Source organism: Anopheles stephensi, chromosome 2, assembly GCF_013141755.1.
Source record: "Anopheles stephensi strain Indian chromosome 2, UCI_ANSTEP_V1.0, whole genome shotgun sequence".
Classification (NCBI taxonomy): Eukaryota; Metazoa; Arthropoda; class Insecta; order Diptera; family Culicidae; genus Anopheles; species Anopheles stephensi.
This window is the reverse complement of record NC_050202.1, coordinates 66,405,127-66,427,223: the sequence shown is the minus strand read 5'-3', so window position 1 is coordinate 66,427,223 and position 22,097 is coordinate 66,405,127. Positions and strand designations below refer to the sequence as shown.

The following is a 22,097-nucleotide window of genomic DNA, read 5'->3' as shown; positions in this document are numbered from 1 at the left end:
GGCAAATACGACCAACAATACACTCGTGACGGACCGATAAAATCAAGCAAGCGACAAAGTGTGTTGTAACACGAGCAACGGATTGAAAATGTTTTGTTTTTTTTTTTCGATGAATTCGAATATTTTTTGTCGTAAGTAGCAGATATTTTCTAAACAAAACCGGTCAGCAGAAGCCTCAAAGCAAACAGACAAATCCTTTGTCAATTCTCGTGCACTAGAAGGCCAAATTGATTTTTTTCTTTGCACTAGATGTACTTTTTCATCGAATAAAAATCGTTTCTAACATCAAGCTACAGAGACTGTTTACTGTTAGTATTAAAACCTGTTCATAAAACTATTTGCATGAACCTCCTTTTTTATTCATGACAAAAAACCCAGCCGTATTGTTAGATATTTTATAACGATTCTGAAGCTTCACACCTTTTAAATACTATAATAAAATAAACCCAACCACCCCACCCATCTATCTTTGTTTCGAGTTCTATCGTTTTCGCTCAACAGGTTTCGATTTAGCGAGCCCATAAATTATGCCACCCAAACGGTTGATGGTGTCACCGCATGTTTCAAATTCCGTACGCAAATTTGTAAAATAAGTCCACAAAATGGTGCTACCGCTTCCTCGCGCCGCGTTCAGTCGCTCAGTCCCGTGGGATGGTAAAAACAAACCAGGGTGGAAAAGCCATCTAAAATCCATCATAAAACAATACATCACAATTCCCTCGGTGACCACACACCCACACGGTAAAGGATACCGCCAGCCAGAGACACGATCTCCCATGTCCTCTCCGTCGGACATGAGTTATTATTCCATTATCAATAGTCAAACAGAGCTGCGGTGTGTCTGAGCATACAGACACACACACACGCACGGTCACATTCAACACAGTTTTGCACACTGCAAAACGTAACGATTTGTAGCCGTAAAGATCGTTACATTCGTCCCCCGGTAAAGTACGGTCCCAGGTAAGCGGTTCAACACTGTACAGATCTAAGCGTGTTTGGTGTTCGAGATTCATCCTACCCGATAAGGGGTCGCTTCTTTGCCAGCCGAAGAGTTTGCCTACCGATTATCATGTCTTTTCGATGGTAAAAGTTGGTACACCCATTTGCCAGACCATTTGCCAGCCGCCAGCCGCAAACCATTTCCGCTCCATCGCCGCTCACACACAGTCCGGAACTGCAAGTCAACAAAATTCAATTAGTTCCCTTTACTGACCTCCTAATCTTGAGCAGCGTATTATTCAGCACTCACCTGGTCTGCATGGTCGTTAGCGTTGTGCACTGGTCCAGTCATTACCTTTTCCTTCACCGATTCTGGTTTTACCATGAACGATCGGAGAAGAGGCTTGTAACCCGCACGTAAACCTGCAGGCATATTCAAATTAGGTTGCACCGTCACTGTACCGGCATGAGAAAATTCGTTTCAGTAGCTAGACCCAACTCAGTCAGACTTTTCGGAAACAGAATTCGCACACAGACGGCACTTAAAGTCGAGTGGACAAATTGCAACTTTAGCGCTAGAATCTTCTGTGCATTGTGTTTTCTTAAGCACCTGCCTGAATGTCCGAATGCCATATCGAACGGTGCCCAATGAGCAGTGAACCTGTGAACCGCCACGCAACAAGAATTGCATTCATGGAATTCCACGTGCCGATAGGACACGGCACCGATTTACGGACAAATTGAATGTCCAGACTGGTGGTGCCGGCAGTCAGTGTAAAATTTCAGCGTCAAGTTTACTCCATCACTTCACGGCACACTTTCAAAAATGTGTTATCTTCACGAACCATCCATTGTGCAGCACCGTGCATATATGATGCATTTATCAGACGAGCGTTCCCTTCACTGTGGGCCGCCACTACCGGCCAGTGTTATGGTCGGGGTGATGGTGGGGCCAAAAATCGCACCCTCGCTTCTCGAAGGCACGCTAACGGGTGGATTAGTGTCGTGGAAACATTTTAAGCTCTTGGCAGAACGCGTGCACGTGGAGCGAAGGTGCCCTGTGCCTAAAATGAATAGCACGTTCCATTCGACTGCTGAAGAGCGTACGACTTAGCGTCCGTCTAAGTGCAGAGCGTATCTTCAGTGCAGAGTTCATTCCATTGCTGACTCCTCCCGATCTACCAATCCCCCCCTCTTCTCCGCTGCTATCGAACATCAGTACCAATTCCGTGTCTTACCAGAATGTGCACATTCCCCCAAAGGTTACCGGTTAGATAACATGCCTAAGATAACAGTTTGACGCTATCCAAAGGGGAGCCTGGGATGGATTGAATTTATGGATCTAGCACGCCACCCATCGAACTCGGTCGGTGGAACAGATCACGCGATGCGAAACGTTGGCGACGAGAAGGATGTGTCCGGATTCCCGGAACCGTTCGTACCATTCCAGGCACACGTTATGGAGATGGCAGGATGCGCGCGTAACGTCACGTAAGGAAATAGCAATTAAAATCTCTTCCAAGTCGGACGTCGGAGATAGTGAAGCACGGACATTGGAACTAGCAACATTTTCCTTGTGTTTCACCCATTCGTCTTTGCTCCTAGTCACACACGCACACATATGAAGGGCCTTTTTCATGGGACGCAAAAAAGGGGTTAAATGGTGCTAGGGATAACGAATGGGACATTTGGTTCGAAGTAATGTAATGGAGCACCAGGAAAAAGTGGGGTCACAAAATGCTGGACCGGCCACCGGATATGGAAAACGGAGTGCTCACTTTCCTGAGTGCGATAGAGGAACGATGGTGTGCACAGCAAATTATTGCCACCACTTTCATCACCGCCGTCGTCTGTTGCTCGGGAGTTACACGAATACCTCCCAAGAACCGTAAAGCTTGTGCCGTTTGTTCGTTGCATTCAATTTAAAAGGCATTATTTTGACTTATGCTTTCATTAAACAATTAGTCGCTAGGTTCACGAATGCTCTAGGCTAGCACCATTATACATACATTCTATCATTTGTTTCTTAAGCTACATAAAATAGCGTAAAATCATCAGTTCAATGAAGCCTTTTATTTGAGATAATTGATCATGTTTCAAAATAATTTATTAAAAATTTATGAACACAAAAAACAATATTAATTTCGATACAATAGATTATTAAAATTTTTAGAACAATTATCCTCAACCTCAAGTTAAACCATTAGAAAGAATTTTATATAATTATTTGTTTAGTACATAATGTTGCAAAACTAAAAAAAATTGTTTTTGGAATAAAACACGATATAATTTTCATTACATTTTATTTTGAGTTTCTAATTAAACTTAAGGTTGAGCTTGGAACGATGAATTTATCTTAATCGTACAATGGTTCAAATCCAAACAATTACTTTCTGTTTCATTCCTCCACAACGAGCCTCGTGATCGCATCTCAAACGTTCAAGGTCATTGCTATAAAAACCATTTCCTTTGCTATTGCTGCCTGCTCGCTCCAGTATGCCCAACCATGCATGATATATTATCTTAATCCGCTAACCCACCACTCTTAATACCTCGGAATATCCGGTACTTTTTGTCTGTAGATTAAAGCCATCCGTGGTCAATTCCACTACAAACCTTCCTGCTCCGCGTAATCTGCACATCCTCGACAACATCCGGTTCATGTAGAGTGAAGCGATAAGGAAGCAGGAAAAAAACACAACTCCATTTCGCAACCTCACTCTCTCTCTCTCTCTCTCTCTGGGTTCGCTCCTTCAGCCACCGAGTGGTCCGGAACTAACTCCCATGCTTGCCCGAGCGCTGTTAAGCCGACAGCCGACAGCGGCGACTGTCATTATTTATTGATGTGTGTCGCTAACCTCATGAAGCGCGTTACAATCATCACCAAACTTCCTGCCCCTGCTTCCTCCCTTTTTCTTATCCCACCGCGCCAAGAACCGACCCGGAGAAACCGGATATTATTATGGGTAAAGATTTGACTTCCGCTTGATTTCCTGCCTCTGTTGTGCAGGGCGGGATGATGAAAAGCGCTAAAGCAGGAAATATTGCCACACATCCTACACACACACACGCGTGCGCCCTTAAGCGCCTGCACATACAGCTCAAACGGCGGAAAGCTGTTATTTATTATTTTTTATTACTTTCATCTGCCAGCCGCACCTTCAATACAATCCGGTTGGGCGAGGTGGGTGCGTCCTGTTCGGGACGCACTATTATACGCACCCGCTCGCCATGTGACCACCATCAGCACCAACACTAGATAATCCTAACAACCAGTCGTACATGATTTCTTCGCGAATCCTCGCACTCCCGCCATTACATTCCATCCAACACACGCAACATTTGCTTCGCAGTCTCTTTGCTCTATAGAAAAAACTGAAGGACACACTGAGGGCTAAAAATGAACGCATTTGTAGTGTGGGAAAAACAACAACAAACCAGATTAAAACGAGAAAATGGAGGTATAGAAACAAAAATAAAACAACAACATCGAACTACAGTGTGTCGTGCAAATGAGAACATGTTTGTTATTAATTACATTATGTTAATATTTAATAAAAAAAACGAATTTTTTACTGCAATAAAGGAAAACATAATAGCTACTAAGAATAACAGTTATAAATTCAAAATAAAAAAAATTGAAAATGTAGTGCACAAAATACCTGGGCCGAACTTTTTCGGACGTGGGTCGAACCTGGGTTCATGTAAACTTTTTCTGCTTCGCAGTTTGAACCTTCTGTCGAAGTTCTCCATAGCACTCGTGTGCCAATCCAATATTCCTACCTTTGTGGTGAACGCATTTACGCCAACACTTGATCTTAGTTTTTGCCTAAAACAACTCCTCTGTCCATGTGGACGATCTCAGAAGACTTTACGGGCTGGATCAACCGGTGCCATTTTCATGACATGATCGGCCCATCGGAGCTTGACAAGTGTCATTCACTGCAGTTGCAGTTTTCTTCCGACAATTTACTATGTCGATTTATTGCAATTTAATAAAGCTATATTAAACTTTTGTACACATCAAAAAGGGTTTTAACAATTTAGAGAAAACAGTTGCAAATAAGCCTGAATCTTTCCGATGACATAATTTCCTTGCCTTTTATTGCCCATCGTTTCGTACACCACTGTGCCTATGCGTCAGCGTGCGTGAACATACACGGTGGAACACGCATCCAGTTGGCCAGTTGGAAATAAAAATATTAATCATATTTGTTCATTTATCATTCCGGTGTGATTTGTGGTGAAGCGATAAGAGGGTTTGGAAACGGTGCACACTTGCACGGCCGCCGGGTTAGAGAGGTTCGATTGACTCCATCCGTGTGGGTCGTTTTATCGGTAATGGTTCCCCGTGGGCTATCCCGGAGGACTACAGCAACCAAAACGAAAAGCAAAAGCAAAAAAGGAAATACCCACTTCACCCACTTCATCCGCCTGCCACAAGGTTCCAATAGATCAGGTTTCCGGGGTTTACCATTAGCCGGGCGCTAACTTTTCACACCATTCAAAACCAGCCCTCGCGGACACCAGCCCCAAGTAGTCGGGGGGAAATGGGGCCAATGGCGGAGAATTGGAGATTTTTGCGGTCTGCCCGTGACAGCCACTAGTGTGGCTGACCCTTATGGCCCGGGTGAATCCGGCCACTTCATAACTTCCGCCTCGTAGCCAACCACCATCCACAGGCCGCACCGCATAACACGCGAGCGTGCGCGGATGAGTTTGATTTATTTGTTTGGACATTTATTTACTTGCGCCCACCGTTATTTGTATATTTGCGCGCTTGTTTTTGTTCTCTGGTTATGCTCACCGTACTTCTGCTCTGTTTGCTGTTCTCGTTTCGCTTTGATTTTACACCGAACGCATTTCGACGGCTTTTGGCCGACGCCGTGAGATCGGAGTTAATTTCCAGTGCCAGTGTTTTTACATATAACGGTGCGGTTACGCACCGGTGGTTGGATTTTGCTGAATCGATGATGACAGGCTGTGATTCTGTTCTAAGCTGAAGAATCTAAAACAAAGGCAGAATGGATTAATAAGAGGGGGCATCTAATGTGAGGGCTGGTGATACATTTTTTTTTTAATTTCAGTCATTTGAAATATAATTTATTAAACATTGCCAACAACTTTTTTTGTTTCTCCTTACCATCGGTAGCGTTATGTGGTTGGTAATATATTGTTTTCGATCTCAGTTAATAAGTCATAATTATATGCTTGCTGTACAAAATATTTAATACAACGAAGGAAACACATTTTTTAATCGAAAAAAAAGTCCCAAATTTCAAATGCATAATGAACGATTCATTTCGTACTCGTTTTGTATTCGAATGAATTGAGAAGCTCGCTTTCTAGAAACCGAAACACAGAAGAACTACTTCTAATCGATCACTGATTTGTGATTTGGAATTTGTCTCACACGTCAGGATGGTTTTACGGGTCCGTCTATCACTGTGCATGCATACAGCCACCACCTAACCGGCGTTTAGTAGCGAGCTCGTAAAACACACACTCTTCCCCCAGAACAATTTTCAATCCTACGCCCAATGAATCCACCCGGAACGTTCACCCGCTTTCCCCTTACACGCATCGGGAACAGCAAATTAACTTCCAAACGTCAACCAACATGCGACCGATCGGCCGATGGCCCAATGAGATTCGTTCCTTTGTGGACGAATTCGTTCTCACTTATTACCTTGCAACATGCTTGTTGCTGTAGCTTCCGGAAAATCACGAACACGGCAATGAAGGAAGTTCCGCAAAGTAGAATCACTACTACTTCAGCTGACCGTCATTGAGAAACGTATGAAGTATCGATGTGGCGCCCGTACAGCCATGGGAGACTCGATACACGTGCAGACAGTGCCGACCAAACCAGATCAATCGGGGAAAATTTTCAACACTACAATACTTTAGACAAAAAGTATAGCTTTTTGGTGTCTAAATGTCTTACTCACCTTAAAGTGTTTAAATTTTACAAGAAAAAGTCCACCTTTCAAAACTTTTAATTCCCACCCACGTATATGCCCCATTGTTAGGTAATAAATTATGCAGCAGTCGTCGTAGGTAAAATCTTACGACCAAACACGATGCTACCGTGAGCAGTAACCACACAAAGCGTTATGAACCTGCGAATTGTGGTGAACCTCATGATGAAAGCAATAGCAACCTGTTTATGGCGATATAACCGATTCCCGAGGTCATTGGTTAGGGGTTGGGGTGGGTTACGTTGAGCATTATATCACTGGAAGCAATTGTGTACAGCTTGATGTCAGCTAAAATTAATTAAATTTAAATCAATGCCACTAAAAATAGGAACATTATTTACGGCACTTTCATTATGTTCGCATTCGGTGTACATCACTGTAGTAACGGCACTATGGCTGGAACTGAAACCCGTCCGTCGGTCAGTCACGGTTTTTGTTTCCTCGATCGGTAGACACGCGTATGCTGGCCAAATCGAATCCACTTAACAAAGAGGAAACTGTTGGTCAACAGATGCGTACCAGTTTTTATCGCTGTTTTCTCTCCACATCGTCAAACCAACACCGTAGCAGACACGAAAGCAGTACAGCAGCGTTCCAGCAAGGACGGTGGCCAGTTGAAACGGTTCCTAAATTGATGTTCTAATTAAAATTGAACGTTGTGTGTTTATTAACGATGCGAAACGTGTGAAGCAGCGGATGAGGTGTTCGTAAGTCGGAAAAGTACATTCGTACGACACTATTAATCATTTCGTACAGCTCGATGCCGTATGCAATCGCTCAACATACAGCCGTCATTGGATGTTACAACCATGTGAGACAATCGTTAAAACGAACAGCATTGACAACTTGTTTTCCGATGTGCCGTGCGTAATCACCATCGTCTTTGAATTCCTTTCGACACGTTCGGTGCTTTTTGAAAACGACGCTTTGCGTCCGTCAACCATAAAACGAACCCAATTTGATGAACTGGATCTTCCAGTGTTCTTTTTTTGCACTCCATTCGAAACGTAAACGGACTTTTGGTAGCTAACGCTTAACGACGGTTTAGTGTTAAGCACTCGATACACTAGATACGGACAAACAACCAAAGCAATTAAAATGCGCCTATCGGTTACTACTTGCAACATTCGCGGGAAAAGTCTTAACACGACAGAAGAGAAAAAACCACAAACTTTGGTTGGAAGTAATTAAAAACATTGCAAAGTTCAACGGCCATTTCTCTTCTGCCGGTAGTTTTAGCGAGTTCAAATTATACACACTTCAGAGGATGTATAATCTGTTGCTATGAGAGACCTTCAAATACTACGCTACTGGATTTGATGTAAAAAGTTAAATTACGTCTTGTCCGTTGTAGCGCGATTCGATGGCTTTCGATGACTGTAAAGCTGCAATAGGGCCGACCCCAATCATTACGAAAGGACGCACACATACTTCAACGGTACGCTTCCCTTCTAATTTCCTCAAACTTGCAAAGTTATATAGTTTAATGTTAATGGCAAGAAATGTGGAATCTGCAAGCAATCGAACAGTCCGACTATAAAGAATCTATTTTGAATGTGTAAACGAATAAAAGCGTTCTGCATGGATAGAACATAACAGATGTCTTGACCAACAATTCAAAAGAAACGGGATAAGATAAGTACAACGGAGACAGATCTGGCTGAATGTTCTGAATAACAGTCTGAGGAAGAATGATTTCGTCAGCTGCAGCACTTCCCTGGACTAGTAGCGGTAAATGCTCTTATTGGCCAATACGACCTCCTTTTCCGTTTAGGCAACAATAAGTTACCTTCCGTCGGTTTAGCGGATTTAAACACTTACCTTTTTCTTGAAATTGTTATACTGGTGTGAGAAATATTTAATTAATTACATCATTTCAACATATTAAAGATAGCGTAAATGGGTATTTAGTACATTTGCATTTATTACAGAATAAACCTTTGCAGACCAGGTAATATTAATAATTAAATTAAACAGGAGTCGCACAGCTATATTACTTTAGTGAAACATGATTAATTTTCATATTTGCTGCCAACAATTTCACCTTATCGTAGTTCAATCCAGTAATAGCAGTACAATACTGAGGTAATCCCTGTTCACACTGCAAATAACCTGGAGTTCCGGGACAAAACCCCAGACCATGGAATTACATTGGAATTATCAATCAGTATCTCCTGTCAGCATGCAGCATTATTCATAAATTCTTACGATAAAGACGTTGCCACTTAAGTGTGTTGTACGCTAGCAAGCACACAGAGATCTATTTAGCCCATCCATAACAACATAGCTCAAAAAATGTTATCAGAACGTAACCCAAACCGCCCAAAGAATGCCAATAAATCCCACGAAAAAGCTGCACCGGCAAGCTTCCGGCCTTGCTTTAACCCGGTGGAAAAGGTGGAGAACAAGAGAGCTCGGATATCCAAATCCAAGGGCAAGAAGAACAAAGAAAGGTAGTGAGCAATTTTTTTTATTTTTTTTATTCATGAAGGACGGCCTGGCCGGAGCAGAAGCAATCTTAATTGATCAATTGCAGACAGTATTCAGACATTGTAAAGTTACAAAATACAAATAACTAAATTATCGTGCGTTTCCTCGTCCACCAAATGCATAGAACATTTTACACTAAAAATGTTCAACACACAAATTTCTTTCTCTAATTCACACTACGTACTTCTTGGTGAAGATGTAATGGCTTGCAGATCCTTCTTGTAAGAACATCCCGACGGTACTTCGTTTGCCAGCTGGGTGATCATGTCTCGATTATCAGCGTACAAACATTGAAGCGACTCTGTGAATGAACGAAATCGATCAATTAGTATATAGAATTGAATCAAAGGTTCGTGGCGTATTGCTTAAGCTTGTGAGCACTTACCGAATATTGCAGATCGCAGTTTTGTTTCTGGATTCTCCAGGTGAAGAAACATCACCGATAGAATTTGCCGCAGTATGTCCTGCCAACGTTCAAGCGCGCTTTGCTGGTCGGGCGAAGCCACATTAAGTTTGAGGCGCCCAAGACACACGGCAGCTAGTTCGCGTACTTCTCGACTTGGATCGTCCAGCCGAGACAAGATGGGGAACGCTATCAGCTTCAGCGATTCAAAGTTTAGGGCTTGCAGCCGTACTAACGCCTTCAACGTGTAGGCACGTGTGGAGATACAATTATCATCGATCAATCCGGCCAGCACATTAAGGTAGTTCGGTAAGAGCGATGTATACTAGGGGTGGAAGTGTGTGAAAGATAGAGATACAAAGGCCATTTTATACAAATCCAATGCAATTTTTCTGGAATGCTTACCACTTCCGCATCAACACCTTGCGCCATCGAGGCGAAACAGGCTGTTGCCATAGTTCGTACTGATTCGGCGCTTCTGCCCACTGACCACACCAAATGAGGTCCGATTAAGTCTGCGTGAAGCGATCATGATACATAAAATGAAATTGTTACACACAAAGGAACGTTCTACCTCCGATGGCAGCAACTACTTACCATCCGTGAATGTTGTCAGCATTTGCATTTGCTCGTCTTTCGGTTGTTGATTATGAACGTTCCATGATAGCATTGCCTAAACGAGTGAAGAGAAAATAACAAAAAAGTTTACGAAACAATCCCAATTCGCCATTTGAGCTTAATAAAACCAATAATGCTTAGCTTACCACTGAAATAGCACTGAAAATTTTCACTTTGCCTTCTGGAGCCGCATGTTGGATGGCCTTCTGTAGCGTTTGTTTCAGGACAGAAAAGTAAGTTTCCTGGAATTGCATATTGTTTTCTTAGCAGACACTCTCAAAATATTTGTGCAATGAGTGCATAAATGCACGAAAATTGTATTCTTTACCTACCTGAAATCCACACATCGATACAATTCCACACAGCAGTAGAATGCTTGTGCTTGCGTCAGAATTTTCACTATCTAGATGGCCAATGCTGCAGAGCACGCTCGCAAGATGATGCTGATGTAAACGATCCAAGTCATTGTCCAGCTGACGCAAAACCTCCACACCAAAATCACGCACCAACGATTTTTCCTCTATACCCTGACAGAAAGCCACCATCTTCAGGGCCACTGTGTACAGTGTTCGTTCGAGAGTTTGTTGTTCACCGTCGTGCGATTCGGTGACTGAGATTTCCTCCAGACCTGAAATCAACTTATCTCGCTTTTGTCCGACGGCAGCGAGAATTGTACAAAATTCTAACACCTCTCGCTGGTACGTCGCATCCTGATGATTGTGACAAACGTCGGGATCGAGCAGAAGTGCTGCAAACTTTCGGACGTCTTTGCTTTTTGCCTCGTCCTGCACACAGCTAGCGAAGAGGGTGCGCATACAGCGCAGTTGTCCGATGGTGGGATACTTGCGAAACGTGCTCAATACGTGTTGACTCCAGGTTTCGTAGTCGAGCAAAATGCCCATCAATTCACACACGTTTAGCGCCTGAAAGTTATAAATGACCAATTAACATTAGGTAAGGTGCTCTCCTATTCAAAATCCTACCTCCTGTACGATGCTTTTTTCCGCATCCATACATGTTTTCGCAAGCACCGGATTCACCTCGACGAACAGCGTTGAAAAGGCGCTCTCGGCATGTAAAACTATCTGCTTCAACAGTTTTGTAGCGTGAAGACGAATATTTTCCTTCCACTCTTCCATTTCATGCAGCACCAAGTTCACCACCCGGAGACTTCGTTGTACGATGGCACGGCAGGCGATCGTTGGCCGCTCGTATCGATCAACCGGAAACCCGACCGGAAGCTTCTCGATCAAAGCTACCTTCGATAGCTCGGTCTCATTCTCAGTGTAGTACAGTTCTCCCACCTTCTTCCAGCCAGCTTTAATGTCTTCCCGCACTTCAGCCGTTTCATCACACAAGCTAGCAAAAGATAAATGTTCGAATGGATCGTTTCATGTTACATTTTTTCATTTGATATGCCCGTTCGCAATACGTACCAGTTCAAGACCAACGGCAGAATGCGATGGAAGAAGGAATAGCGATCACGCAGCTTCTGCAGCATAACACATCCCACACGGCCGCATGCACGCCTCACATATGGTACATCGTCCATCAGCAATGGTGACACGGCCATAATGATCTCCGACACGCGGTCCCCGTTGGACAGGATGTGCAGCGATAGCACTCCAAGCGTTTCTACAGCCGCTATACGGTTCGCCGAGTGCCGATGCGGCAGGATCGATTTAGCCGGCTCGACCAGCACTTCCGCCCGGTAGTGTAAGCTCGGCGTAGCCTCCGCCAGGGCTATCACGATCTCACAGCTTTTCTTTTGTGCGGCCGGGTACGGATCGCGCAACGTTTTGATCAGTATGTCCACCACACTGTCAAACACTTTCAGCAACGGATCACCATGACTTCCATCCGGGTCGCTATACTTCACTACCAACATCTCCAGCTGCTCCAGCATTTGCAAACGAAGTTCCTCGCTTTCTTCAATCGTTTCTGCCTGCCCGATGCGTTTCACCAAAACTGGCACAATGCAGCCCAGATAGTAATCGTTGGTAGGAAGCTTACCCAACAGCACGTCCATTACCGAAACGGCCAGTGTCCGCACGGACTCGAACCGGTCACCATAGCAGCGGAGAATGTGAAGGTACGTTTCATCGTACAATCGAGAACATTCTTCATCGGACGCGATATCGCGGATGAAATTTACCTCGAAATTCTTCAACGCTCGTTGCCGTACCATTCGGTCCGGATTTTGTACTGCAGCACAGAACGATTCAGTGGACATTTTCCCGTCACCCTCGGTAGATATCGTTTTACTGGTTTATCGCGGACAGTTATCACCCGGAAATACTAACAACCGATATGCTCTGCACACCACACCGTAAGCTGTGTTAAAACTAATCAACATTTTTCTTCGGTTGCTTAGAAAAACGCGGTTGCCAAGGCGCGCTTTTCCCGCGTGTGATCGAAATCCGTACGGAGTTGGAAATAAACAAACGGGCGTATTTGACGTTTCCGATCCAGCACAGGGTAGTCCGGAATTATCCGGTTAAACACGCAGCGCGGCAGGGACAACATACGCCACGTCTGCAGCTTCTGGGGCCAATAGTGAAAATGAACGAAAATGTCCTGTTCTGTGTTTGCGATTATTTTCCAAATTCTTATATCTTATCTTATTCTTATATCTTAACAAAATATTTTTTGTTCAACAAATGTGTTTTTTTCAAAACATATCTAACACATCTTAAGAACTTTTATGACTTTTTCTTATCATTTTGTTATCGACAAAACGTGTAAACTATTCCTAAATAAATTAATTCATTTCTTTTATCGATTTAAAATATGTTTTCGTTCAAATACGGTTTTTATCCCACGTACCTCTCTGCACCACAGAAACACCCGCTAAAAACCAGGACCTATCGCACCAACACCAACACGATGCCCTTTGTTTTGTTTGTGTCATATCAGAAGCCAGCAAACGAGGAACTTTAGCAGAAATCAGTACCCCTCATGGTATGATAAAGCAAAATCAAGACTTGGAGTGCGTACATTCTGCTGACTGGACATCGGTCGTCAACTTCCGGTAGGAAAAAAGTGATTTGCCAAGATACCGATGAGATGCCCCCGCGAAGCGCTCATGAAGAGTATCCCACATGGGTAAGCCAACGATTGAAAGTTTGCAGCCGTGAAGAAGCTCTGTACGTTTACCCGTTCCGCCCTTTTTTTTTGTTTTTGTTTGTTAGGTCGGATTTGTGTTCGTCTTCAATCTCATCGTTGGCACGGGAGCACTCGCCCTACCGTCCGCTTTTAGTCACGCAGGATGGATTCTCGGTACGCTGGCCATTGTGGTGTTGGCGTTCATGAGTTACGTTACGGTGACGTTCGTTATCGAAACGATGGCCTGTGCGAATGCGGTCCACAACTGGAAGCGTTTACAGTTCATCAAGCGCGATCGTGTGATCGAGCACGATGAGGACAGCAATGTGGAAACGATAGAATCGCTGGTGGAGGCAACCGATACCGACTCGGACAACGAGCAAGCCAGACTGGTGGAACAGCCGATTACGGACTCGAGCATTGAGCAGATGCCGCTCAACATCATGTACTGCCGCAAGACGTACTACAGTCTGTCCAGCAAGATCGAACTGGGCGAGATGGCGAACATGTTTTTCGGCCGCAGCCAACGCTTCCTGTTCTATTTTTGTTTGGCGGTGTATCTGTACGGCGATCTAAGCATCTACTCGGCAGCCGTTGCAAAAAGCCTTCGGGACGTTGCCTGCGCCCACAATCATCGTGCAAATGCGACCGACGATGACGACGGAACGGAGCGGTGTTGGCAGGACGGAATACTTACCCGTCTCGATGTGTATCGGTTGTGTCTGGTAGGGTTTGTTACCGTGCTGGGGCCGTTCACATTCTTTAACGTGCAAAAGACCAAATATCTGCAACTGCTCACCGTACTGTTCCGGTGGCTTGCCTTTTCCGTAATGATAAGCATCGCCATCCATCGATTGCTCGCTCCGGTCGATTCTACCACCCTACCGATCACACCAAAGCGGGCGGACATTGCCGGCATTCCTTACCTCATCGGAACATGCATCTACTCCTTCATGTGTCATCACTCGTTACCGAGCCTGCTGACTCCGATCGCCAACAAGGGCCGACTGAAGGCGCTCCTTTCGCTCGATTACGTGCTGATCAGTGCATTCTATCTGGCGCTCGCTCTCACCGGGATATTTGCGTTCGCCGACATTAAAGACCTGTACACGCTGAACTTTGTGCCGAGTGCGAACCAGACGAACGGGTTGCTGAAGGCCATCGAGTACTTCCTGGCACTGTTTCCGGTGTTTACACTCTCCGCCAGCTTCCCGATCGTGGCCATTACGCTTCGCAACAATCTGCAAACGCTCTTCCTCGATGCCGCTCAGCTAGAGACGTACCATTTCTTCCTTCGGCGCCTATTTTTCCCACTGCTCGCCATTCTTCCACCCCTGATCGTGTGCTACTTCACCGAGAGCGTAAGTAATCTGGTTGGCTTTACGGGATGTTACGCCGGCACCGGCATACAGTATCTTATTCCGATCGCGCTCGTACTTTCTGCACGGCGCACCTGTGACAATATGATTGGACGGGGCATTATAAACGAATTTCGCAGCCCGTTCAAGGGAACCGTATGGCCGATGATTGTGCTCGGTTGGACCGTTGCCTGCCTGGTGCTGGTGACGATCGATCTGGCCATCTGAGGCTGGACACATTCCCCCATTTAAACATCAAATCAAAGGAGACTGAGTGGTGCTGTGAGCGAGTTACGACGGGACATTTTTAAAGCAAAAGGAGCAATCGGTGGTTCCCAATGACACAAGGACGCACAAACAATAGGCGTTTAGCGTGAGGAATGGAAACGCAATTTGCGTATGAGGATGGTTTAACTATATTTACAAATATTTTTTTTCCATGTGGATTCCGCAATGCTCCTCAACCTGACGAAATTTCGCTAGGTTTAACAAGCAGGTATCCGCATATCTTGCAGTTACGGACGGTATTGTATATTTTAAAAACAAATTATTCACTACTGCCACTGAAACGACCCCTCAATCTTCCCGGGGGATAATTATCCTACCGATTGCACAGCAGTAACCAGAAGCGATTGTATATTTAGGAACAGCTTCATTAACGACTTCTAGCGAAAAAGAGACGCTTTGACGAAGGGAAACAACAGCGAGCTGTAAACGTACGTTATTGAGCGTGTAGCAAGCGTTAAATGGAAAAGTGAACAGTAAACGTTCAATATCCTATTTAGTGTTAGTTAAAGGTGCGAAATAAATAAATATATGTATACAAATGTGCTGTGGTTGACAAAATGGAAAAGAAGGTTTGCGCTGTTAGCTTTATTTTGATTCATCCGATCCGACCGCTCGTACTTATTTGCCTTGGGCTTGCTTTTCAAGCTTTTCGCGCTCAATGCTCTGCAGTTGCTCCAACGTTAGCAGTGAAACGCCGAGTTGATCTTCACGTGTAAACGGTTGTGCCATCTGTCTGAGCCAACGTTTGGCAAGCTGCAAAAGCAATCAAGCAATGAAAATATAGGAATCATTTGCTTTCCATATGTATGTCTACACTAACCTGCATCGCTTCTTCCGTGCTAAGATTGCTCAGATTGTCGGTCAGATGCTCCTGGATCCATTTGGGCAACTTGCCCCGTTTGTCCTGCCGCGAGAAGCGCTTGTCCGCAAAGATCATAATACCGTAATCGGTTTTACCACTGTTGGCAGAAAGACAGGTCAAGTTTGCAACACCTTTCACACAACCACAATTGTAAAAAAATACCTACCGAATAGCACGACCAACGCACTGTGCAGCGTGCCTCAGCGCGTCGAAGGTGAGAAAATCATTCTCCCGTATCTGGAACTGATCGCGCAGATAATCCAACCGGGCTTTTAAAATACGTGACTGCGTGTACACGTACGGGATGCCGAACATGAGCACGGCTCGACCGAGATGATGATCGAAATCTACCCCTTCCGACACTTTACCACGTGCAACGGCCAGCAGCACCGCACCGCGACCACATTCACACGCCTTCACGTAGTTCATCAGCGCGTAAGACGTTTCCGCGTTGTCCTGCGTTTCGATGAACAGTAACTTATAGCGCAACAGTGTATCGATGATGCCCTGATCGTACCAAGACGCGACCACCGATTCCAGATAAAGGTAGGAGGTGAAGAAACACACCACACCATCCGGTACGGTTTTAGCCGTTTCTACCAGCAGCTGGCCGTAATTGCGCGTAACCGCCGTATCTTCACGTGTTTCAAAGCGTGATGATATCGCCACCTGATCGTTACCACGGGCTACAATCTAAGCATGCGAAGGTTAATGCAAAGAATGCGATGATATAAATAGCTAGCATGCACTTACCATTGGCAGCAAACAGGGTCGGGCGAGCGTCATCGTGAACGAGCTCATTACAACCGGCTCAAAGTCAAGTATCTTCGGATACATGTCCATCGGGGAGAGTGTACCGGACGTGATGACTACGCTCTGGAATCGCTGGAAAATCGGTTTCATAGCGATCGACGAATCGAGGCAGCTAAAGTGCATGATGGGATTGGAAACGGTGGGCGTTTTATCGTCGAACGGTTCGATGATGATCGTGAATCCCTTCGTGTATGTCGACACAAGCGTGGCAAAGGATGTAATCACCGACAGCGGGCCGTATTCGCTCAAGTCTGTAATTTCCAGCGTTCGCAGCAGGGATTGCAACCGATCAGCACAAAATCGTAACGGTTTTCGTTCGATGCAAACCTTTAGCTGCACGTCCCGCAAAAACCCAGCCGGACTCTCCTGCACCACATGCTGTACGCGCAATCGGGACTTAATGTACTCGATGAAGCGTTTCAGGAAGCTGAGAAAGTGATCCGCGTTGCGAATGTTCCCTGGGACAACTTCCCTAAGAATTTCGTTTGGCAAAACCGGATTCGCCAGCACCATGTCAGTTTCTCGGGAGTAAGTCGCATCCTTAAGGCCCTGCACCAACCGAACGTACTCCTCATTTAGACGCCGTTTATCATCCTCCTTTAACTCGGACACTTTTTTCTCCAGATTATGAATGCCGGTGGTGCTGCGTTCGATTAACCGGCGATTGATTTTCACACTCATCGAATCCACGCACACATTGTCGATGTTGTGTGCCTCGTCGCACACGACGACCGATTCACGGGCCAGCTCCTTGGACACTACCTCGGCCACCTTCGGATCGAGCAGATAGTAGTAGCTGTACACCACCACGTGCGCCTGATTGATGGCAAAGCGGGACAAAAAGTACGGACACCAGTTCCGCTCCCGACCAAACTCTTTCAGATCGTCGATCGAATACACGCCCGGTGGAAGCAGACTTTCCTTGCCTTCCGCTTGGAACCCTTCGTAATACTGGCATGCCGGTGCCGTCTCATCGTGAGCCGCCCGTTCGCGCACGTAGCTAGCGGTCATACCGTAGCAGCGGGCATCCACAATCTTACCCTCTCGCTCACGACTCACCTCCGGATGGATGCACATGTTTTTGCGCGAGCTGAGCACCAACCCGGTAATGTTCGGCATAACGCCCGTTTGCTTCTCATAGTAGTTCATCAGATGCTTCAGCTCGGCAATTACCTTCTCAATTTCCGGGACGGTACGCGAACAGTAGATCAACTTTCGGACGACGTGCGGATACTCCATAATGTACGCTACGATCAGCGACAGCAGTGTGGTGGTTTTGCCCGTTCCCGAGGGCATCTCCAGCAAACAGTGACCCTTCGCATCGAACGTGCGCTTCAGCTCGAGCATATAGGCGTACTGCTCCGGGTAGATATACTCGTACGGAAAGTACACCAGTAATCCATCTACACTGATTCTGTGGATGAAGATAATCGATGAAAGCGTGGGCACGAACTAAATTTCGAAGAAAAATAATGATGTTTACCTCATTTTGCGGCAATTATTTCATTTGTGATGCAAACCAAAGTGCTTCTGTTCGCGCCGGCTGCGAAGTGTGTTTGTTGATGTTTATCCGATTTTTGACAGCTTGAGGTGCGTGAAACTTTGACAAATAAACGGTCATTCTCCGGAGCTGGCGAAAACCTACAAATAATTATACTTCGATTGTTATAAACATCTATATGCTTGTTGTTACACAATAAAATAGAGCAAGTTTGGTGATTCAACTATTAACTATTAAATGATTAAACAAAAGGGGGGTACCAAACTTTCGATTAATTTGAATATTCGCTTTTCGCTCTGTTTGTGCGTGAAACTAGCCTCGCGTAGTTTATCCACAAACATCTGGCATTCGTACCAAACCACAACGAGTTGTTTACATACGATCAGCCAAAGAGAACGCGCCCAATTTGTCCCTATTTTGTTTTGGAAATCCAACAACGAATCAACGAAGTTTTAGCAATACGATAAACTCTACCCATAACTCGCCACGATGTCGGAAACGGCGGCACGTTTGCAATCGCATAACCAGGAAATGGTAAAGTGTCTCAGTCAGCTTCGGACCCAGCAAACAGCGCTGGAGGAACGGATAGCAACGCAGGAAAAGAAAAAAGACTCGCTCAGCAAGGAAATGGAGAAGTTACAGCGCATGCTAGACCAGCTTGAAACATCTATTGCCGAGGATACGAAAAAATTGAACGATTGTTCGAAGCGGCTCACCGAAACGGAGAATGGTTACACGAAGGTGGTGGACACGTTGCAACTGCTGCTGCTATCCGCCAAAGAGAAAACAGGCAGCACCAGCGTTACCCCGCACGATGATGCAAACAAACGTTCGAGTTAATATAATGACCAGGCTATGCAGTGATTAAGGCAATACATTCTCTTTAGTTGAATCCAAGACTTAAGTTTTGTTTTATTATGTTCTCTTCATTGGATGCTATCACAATTGTTGGGTATAGAGAGAAAGATAAATACGAGCAAAAAACACCACTGCCGCTACCGTTAAAAAAACGTAACCGTTCGGCTATCCACCAACGCAGTTCTTACAGCTGCCTATCCTCATCATCGTCCACGTGGGATGGCACGTCCGACGGTTCTAAAGTTACTAGTTTTCGTTGTCTAACCACTCTCGAAGAAATACCCTGTGACCGCGGGGCATGAACGCGCTAACGAAACAAATGGTCTCTATAAATGGTCTACCATGGTATATCAATAATGATTTCAAATCCCTACGGTGGATTACGGTTTCAAAAATTGTTCTTCACCACGTGTTACTGCTAACTGACTTTTAGCACGTTTTGTTCGAAAGGTAGGTTAAATGTACGATCAGGGAAAAAAGAGTTCTACCTCATTCCGTCGCTCCGTTGAGTCCCCTTTTGTTCGTAATAGGTGGGAAGGGTGATAAAGGTGAAAAACCACTAACCTACACACTAGGAAAGATAACTGGTAACGGTTCCCCGCACGGCGTACGTATCGTTTAGTTGAATTAACTCGCTATTGGTGAGTGGGTGCGATCGCTTTCATTTCGAGTGCATGGTCTTTTACTTTTTCGCTAAACTTAATGCCCCGTTTCTCTCTGTGTTATGTTTCGTCGGTCGGTTCTACGCATAACCGGAAGCTCGTATTTCGTTCCACACTTTGGTCAGTTCGGCCGGTTCATCGTACCCATGCGTCGCCAGTACGTACTTGTAGCTTTGCGGCCCAAGATAGGGCGCCTTGTGGAAGTAAAATTCCTCCGAATGGAGTGGTTCAATTCCCGCCTTCATTGCAACAATTCCTAAAAAGATATCATCGAAACTGACCAACAAAAGCGCGCGTTAGTTTTTCTTGTGTCGCTTTTCTCCGCATAAGCATTTTGCCGCAAAACTTACCGAAAATGTTTCGTGTACATGCTGACGTAGTACATCTCGAACAGTGCCTCGTGGGAGAGTAAGAATGCACCGGCAGTGACATATGTTGGCCACATATCCCACGGATACTCGTCGAGTGAAACGTACCACTTGCTACTCCGATGACGGTGCGGTGCCGACCGAAACACGAACCCGGAAAATAGTTTCACGTTTGGTGGAAGTTCCATCTCCGTCATTAGCTGTCGTTTGGTACGTGTTAGATTCGTGCTCGCCACCATCTCCTTTCCCGTACCCGTACGATTCTCGCCATTATTGTCCGTCGTGTGAGCTAATCGGCGGGCTAGCTTTCGCAGTGCCTCGTCCGTTTCTTCCAGATATTCCGGATAGTTGACCGGGTTCCGTACGTACCGGAGCAAGTTCTTCGCCGACACGTAGAAATCATCGTCTGCAAACATGTAAAACTTGGCCCGTGGACAGTAACTGACGGCCCACCGGAAACCCATCATCGTTTTGATCGTGTTGTTAAAGTAATCGTCCACAAAGTCCGCCTGTATGATGTCCCGGTACGTACTGTACTCCAGATCCACCAGCGACTGTAAACGTCGATTTGGAACGATGCGCGAGCGGCCCAGCACAAACACGGTACGTATTTTGACGTCCGAAAACCGTCGCTCGTAGCCCCACGTTTTGCGGATCGTGGCCCGCCGATCGAAGTGCTCCATGGCGGATTTCACAATGAATACCAGCCGGGGTGCAATTAGACGATCGTCCTCCTTGCACTTGTGCTCGCAGTCCGTGATGTAGGAATAGTTGTACCGGTTGATCGGTTGCCGAGCCGGTTGCTGCCCATGGCGCAGTTGGTACACATCGGACAGGATGTCACCGTTCAGCGGGTAATCGAACGTCGATTCAAAATCCTTCTCGAAAAAGTGTGTAAAGGCACCGAAGAACTGTAGCGTGTACAGACCGAGCAAAGTTGCCAGGACATACTTCAGCTTGAGCTTTACACAGATCCTGGGCAGCATACTGAACGTAGTAGATGGTGCAAAGTTGTGTTTTTGTTGTTGTCGTTCGATGACGACGGCGGCTCGCAAGACGACCGGCTACAGTCGTATCAGGGGCGCTTACATAATTACGGTGGCCAATTATGGAACGTATCTTATAAATCTAATTAACGCGAGTCGACGGCTCGGGCACACTTCGCTGAGCCCCACTGGATGCAATCTTAATTAAATTGTCTACGCACTCGTGCGGCGGAGGCGATGACGAGTGCTGTTGATGTTTTGATACACACACACGCGCATTACAGGAAACTTGGATAACACATTTCAGTACGGCTGTGCTAGGACATGGAAGCTAGTGCTGCGGCTATACGACTAAAAGTGTTTTATCAAGTGAAAAACTGAAAAAAGGAAACCTATTTTAATATTCAACACATGATGATTAACAGCCAGACAGTTTTATTTCAGTTTTCCGGCACCAGCTCACGGGGTAAACAAACGACTGTCATGGTGACAGTTTGTGTTTGAATCTATTGATCTTGATTCGAATGCATTCAAAGCTGCCGGGCGAATTGGCTCTGAGGAAAAAACAAATTGTTTTTACTCATATTAAGATCCATCGTGCGTAGGGGATTGGATGTTTCGAATGCTCGTTGATAAAAGTTCAATCAATTCCAAGGTATGTAGATATAGAAGGTAGAGTTGTTTAGAGCAAATTGACATTTCTCGACCTGACATAACAGTTCCGGGGTGATCAAGGGGAAGGGTATTGAGAAGAGTGACGGCAGCGTCGGAGGAGGCGCCGGTGGTGGTATCACTTGCGATTTTTTGACGAAAAATGCAACCAAATATCGTCAATCGTCTGTGGAACAATATTTGATATGCG

At 45.4% G+C, this 22,097-nt stretch overlaps 5 protein-coding genes across 5 annotated transcripts; 2 read left to right on the top strand and 3 right to left on the bottom strand.

Moving 5' to 3' along the window:
- Window positions 1-9,377: 9,377 nt before the first annotated feature.
- Window positions 9,378-12,874, bottom strand: LOC118504337 (dynein assembly factor 5, axonemal). Its single transcript, XM_036038697.1, has 8 exons — window positions 11,871-12,874; window positions 11,418-11,793; window positions 10,767-11,357; window positions 10,581-10,676; window positions 10,414-10,489; window positions 10,222-10,331; window positions 9,799-10,141; window positions 9,378-9,714 (listed from the first exon to the last, which is right to left on the bottom strand). The coding sequence occupies exons 1-8, from the start codon at window positions 12,665-12,667 to the stop codon at window positions 9,590-9,592; spliced, it is 2,514 nt and encodes an 837-aa protein (XP_035894590.1). The 5' UTR covers window positions 12,668-12,874; the 3' UTR covers window positions 9,378-9,589.
- A 448-nt stretch (window positions 12,875-13,322) lies between these two features.
- On the top strand, window positions 13,323-15,744 carry LOC118504339 (transmembrane protein 104 homolog). The gene is made up of 2 exons (XM_036038700.1): window positions 13,323-13,539; window positions 13,626-15,744. Exons 1-2 carry the CDS (start codon window positions 13,501-13,503, stop codon window positions 15,123-15,125), a joined length of 1,539 nt encoding a protein of 512 aa, XP_035894593.1. The 5' UTR covers window positions 13,323-13,500; the 3' UTR covers window positions 15,126-15,744.
- Window positions 15,730-18,450, bottom strand: LOC118504338 (general transcription and DNA repair factor IIH helicase subunit XPD). Its single transcript, XM_036038698.1, has 5 exons — window positions 18,344-18,450; window positions 16,801-18,274; window positions 16,214-16,740; window positions 16,006-16,144; window positions 15,730-15,938 (listed from the first exon to the last, which is right to left on the bottom strand). Exons 1-5 carry the CDS (start codon window positions 18,346-18,348, stop codon window positions 15,804-15,806), a joined length of 2,280 nt encoding a protein of 759 aa, XP_035894591.1. The 5' UTR covers window positions 18,349-18,450; the 3' UTR covers window positions 15,730-15,803.
- A 247-nt stretch (window positions 18,451-18,697) lies between these two features.
- On the top strand, window positions 18,698-19,265 carry LOC118504341 (13 kDa deflagellation-inducible protein-like). The gene has a single exon (XM_036038702.1). The coding sequence runs from the start codon at window positions 18,851-18,853 to the stop codon at window positions 19,199-19,201; it is 351 nt and encodes a 116-aa protein (XP_035894595.1). The 5' UTR covers window positions 18,698-18,850; the 3' UTR covers window positions 19,202-19,265.
- Window positions 19,244-21,728, bottom strand: LOC118504340 (beta-1,3-galactosyltransferase brn). The gene is made up of 2 exons (XM_036038701.1): window positions 20,232-21,728; window positions 19,244-20,157 (listed from the first exon to the last, which is right to left on the bottom strand). Exons 1-2 carry the CDS (start codon window positions 21,233-21,235, stop codon window positions 19,962-19,964), a joined length of 1,200 nt encoding a protein of 399 aa, XP_035894594.1. The 5' UTR covers window positions 21,236-21,728; the 3' UTR covers window positions 19,244-19,961.
- Window positions 21,729-22,097: the final 369 nt, after the last annotated feature.

What these genes read in the sequence shown, in the direction of transcription:
- LOC118504337 (XM_036038697.1), bottom strand. Translation starts at nt 12,667, where the DNA reads ATGTCCACTGAATCGTTCTGTGCTGCAGTACAAAATCCGGACCGAATG. An exon ending in TATCGATGTGTGGATTTCAG is followed by an intron (nt 10,677 to 10,766) that starts GTAGGTAAAGAA and finishes ATGCAATTCCAG; the next exon opens with GAAACTTACTTTTCTGTCCT. An exon ending in ACTGCGATCTGCAATATTCG is followed by an intron (nt 9,715 to 9,798) that starts GTAAGTGCTCAC and finishes GTTCATTCACAG; the next exon opens with AGTCGCTTCAATGTTTGTAC.
- LOC118504339 (XM_036038700.1), top strand. Translation starts at nt 13,501, where the DNA reads ATGCCCCCGCGAAGCGCTCATGAAGAGTATCCCACATGG. An exon ending in ATGAAGAGTATCCCACATGG is followed by an intron (nt 13,540 to 13,625) that starts GTAAGCCAACGA and finishes TTTGTTTGTTAG; the next exon opens with GTCGGATTTGTGTTCGTCTT.
- LOC118504338 (XM_036038698.1), bottom strand. An exon ending in GACCCTGTTTGCTGCCAATG is followed by an intron (nt 16,741 to 16,800) that starts GTAAGTGCATGC and finishes TCGCATGCTTAG; the next exon opens with ATTGTAGCCCGTGGTAACGA. An exon ending in GCACGGAAGAAGCGATGCAG is followed by an intron (nt 15,939 to 16,005) that starts GTTAGTGTAGAC and finishes TTGCTTTTGCAG; the next exon opens with CTTGCCAAACGTTGGCTCAG.
- LOC118504341 (XM_036038702.1), top strand. Translation starts at nt 18,851, where the DNA reads ATGTCGGAAACGGCGGCACGTTTGCAATCGCATAACCAGGAAATGGTA.
- LOC118504340 (XM_036038701.1), bottom strand. Translation starts at nt 21,235, where the DNA reads ATGCTGCCCAGGATCTGTGTAAAGCTCAAGCTGAAGTATGTCCTGGCA. An exon ending in ATGTACACGAAACATTTTCG is followed by an intron (nt 20,158 to 20,231) that starts GTAAGTTTTGCG and finishes TTTGTTGGTCAG; the next exon opens with TTTCGATGATATCTTTTTAG.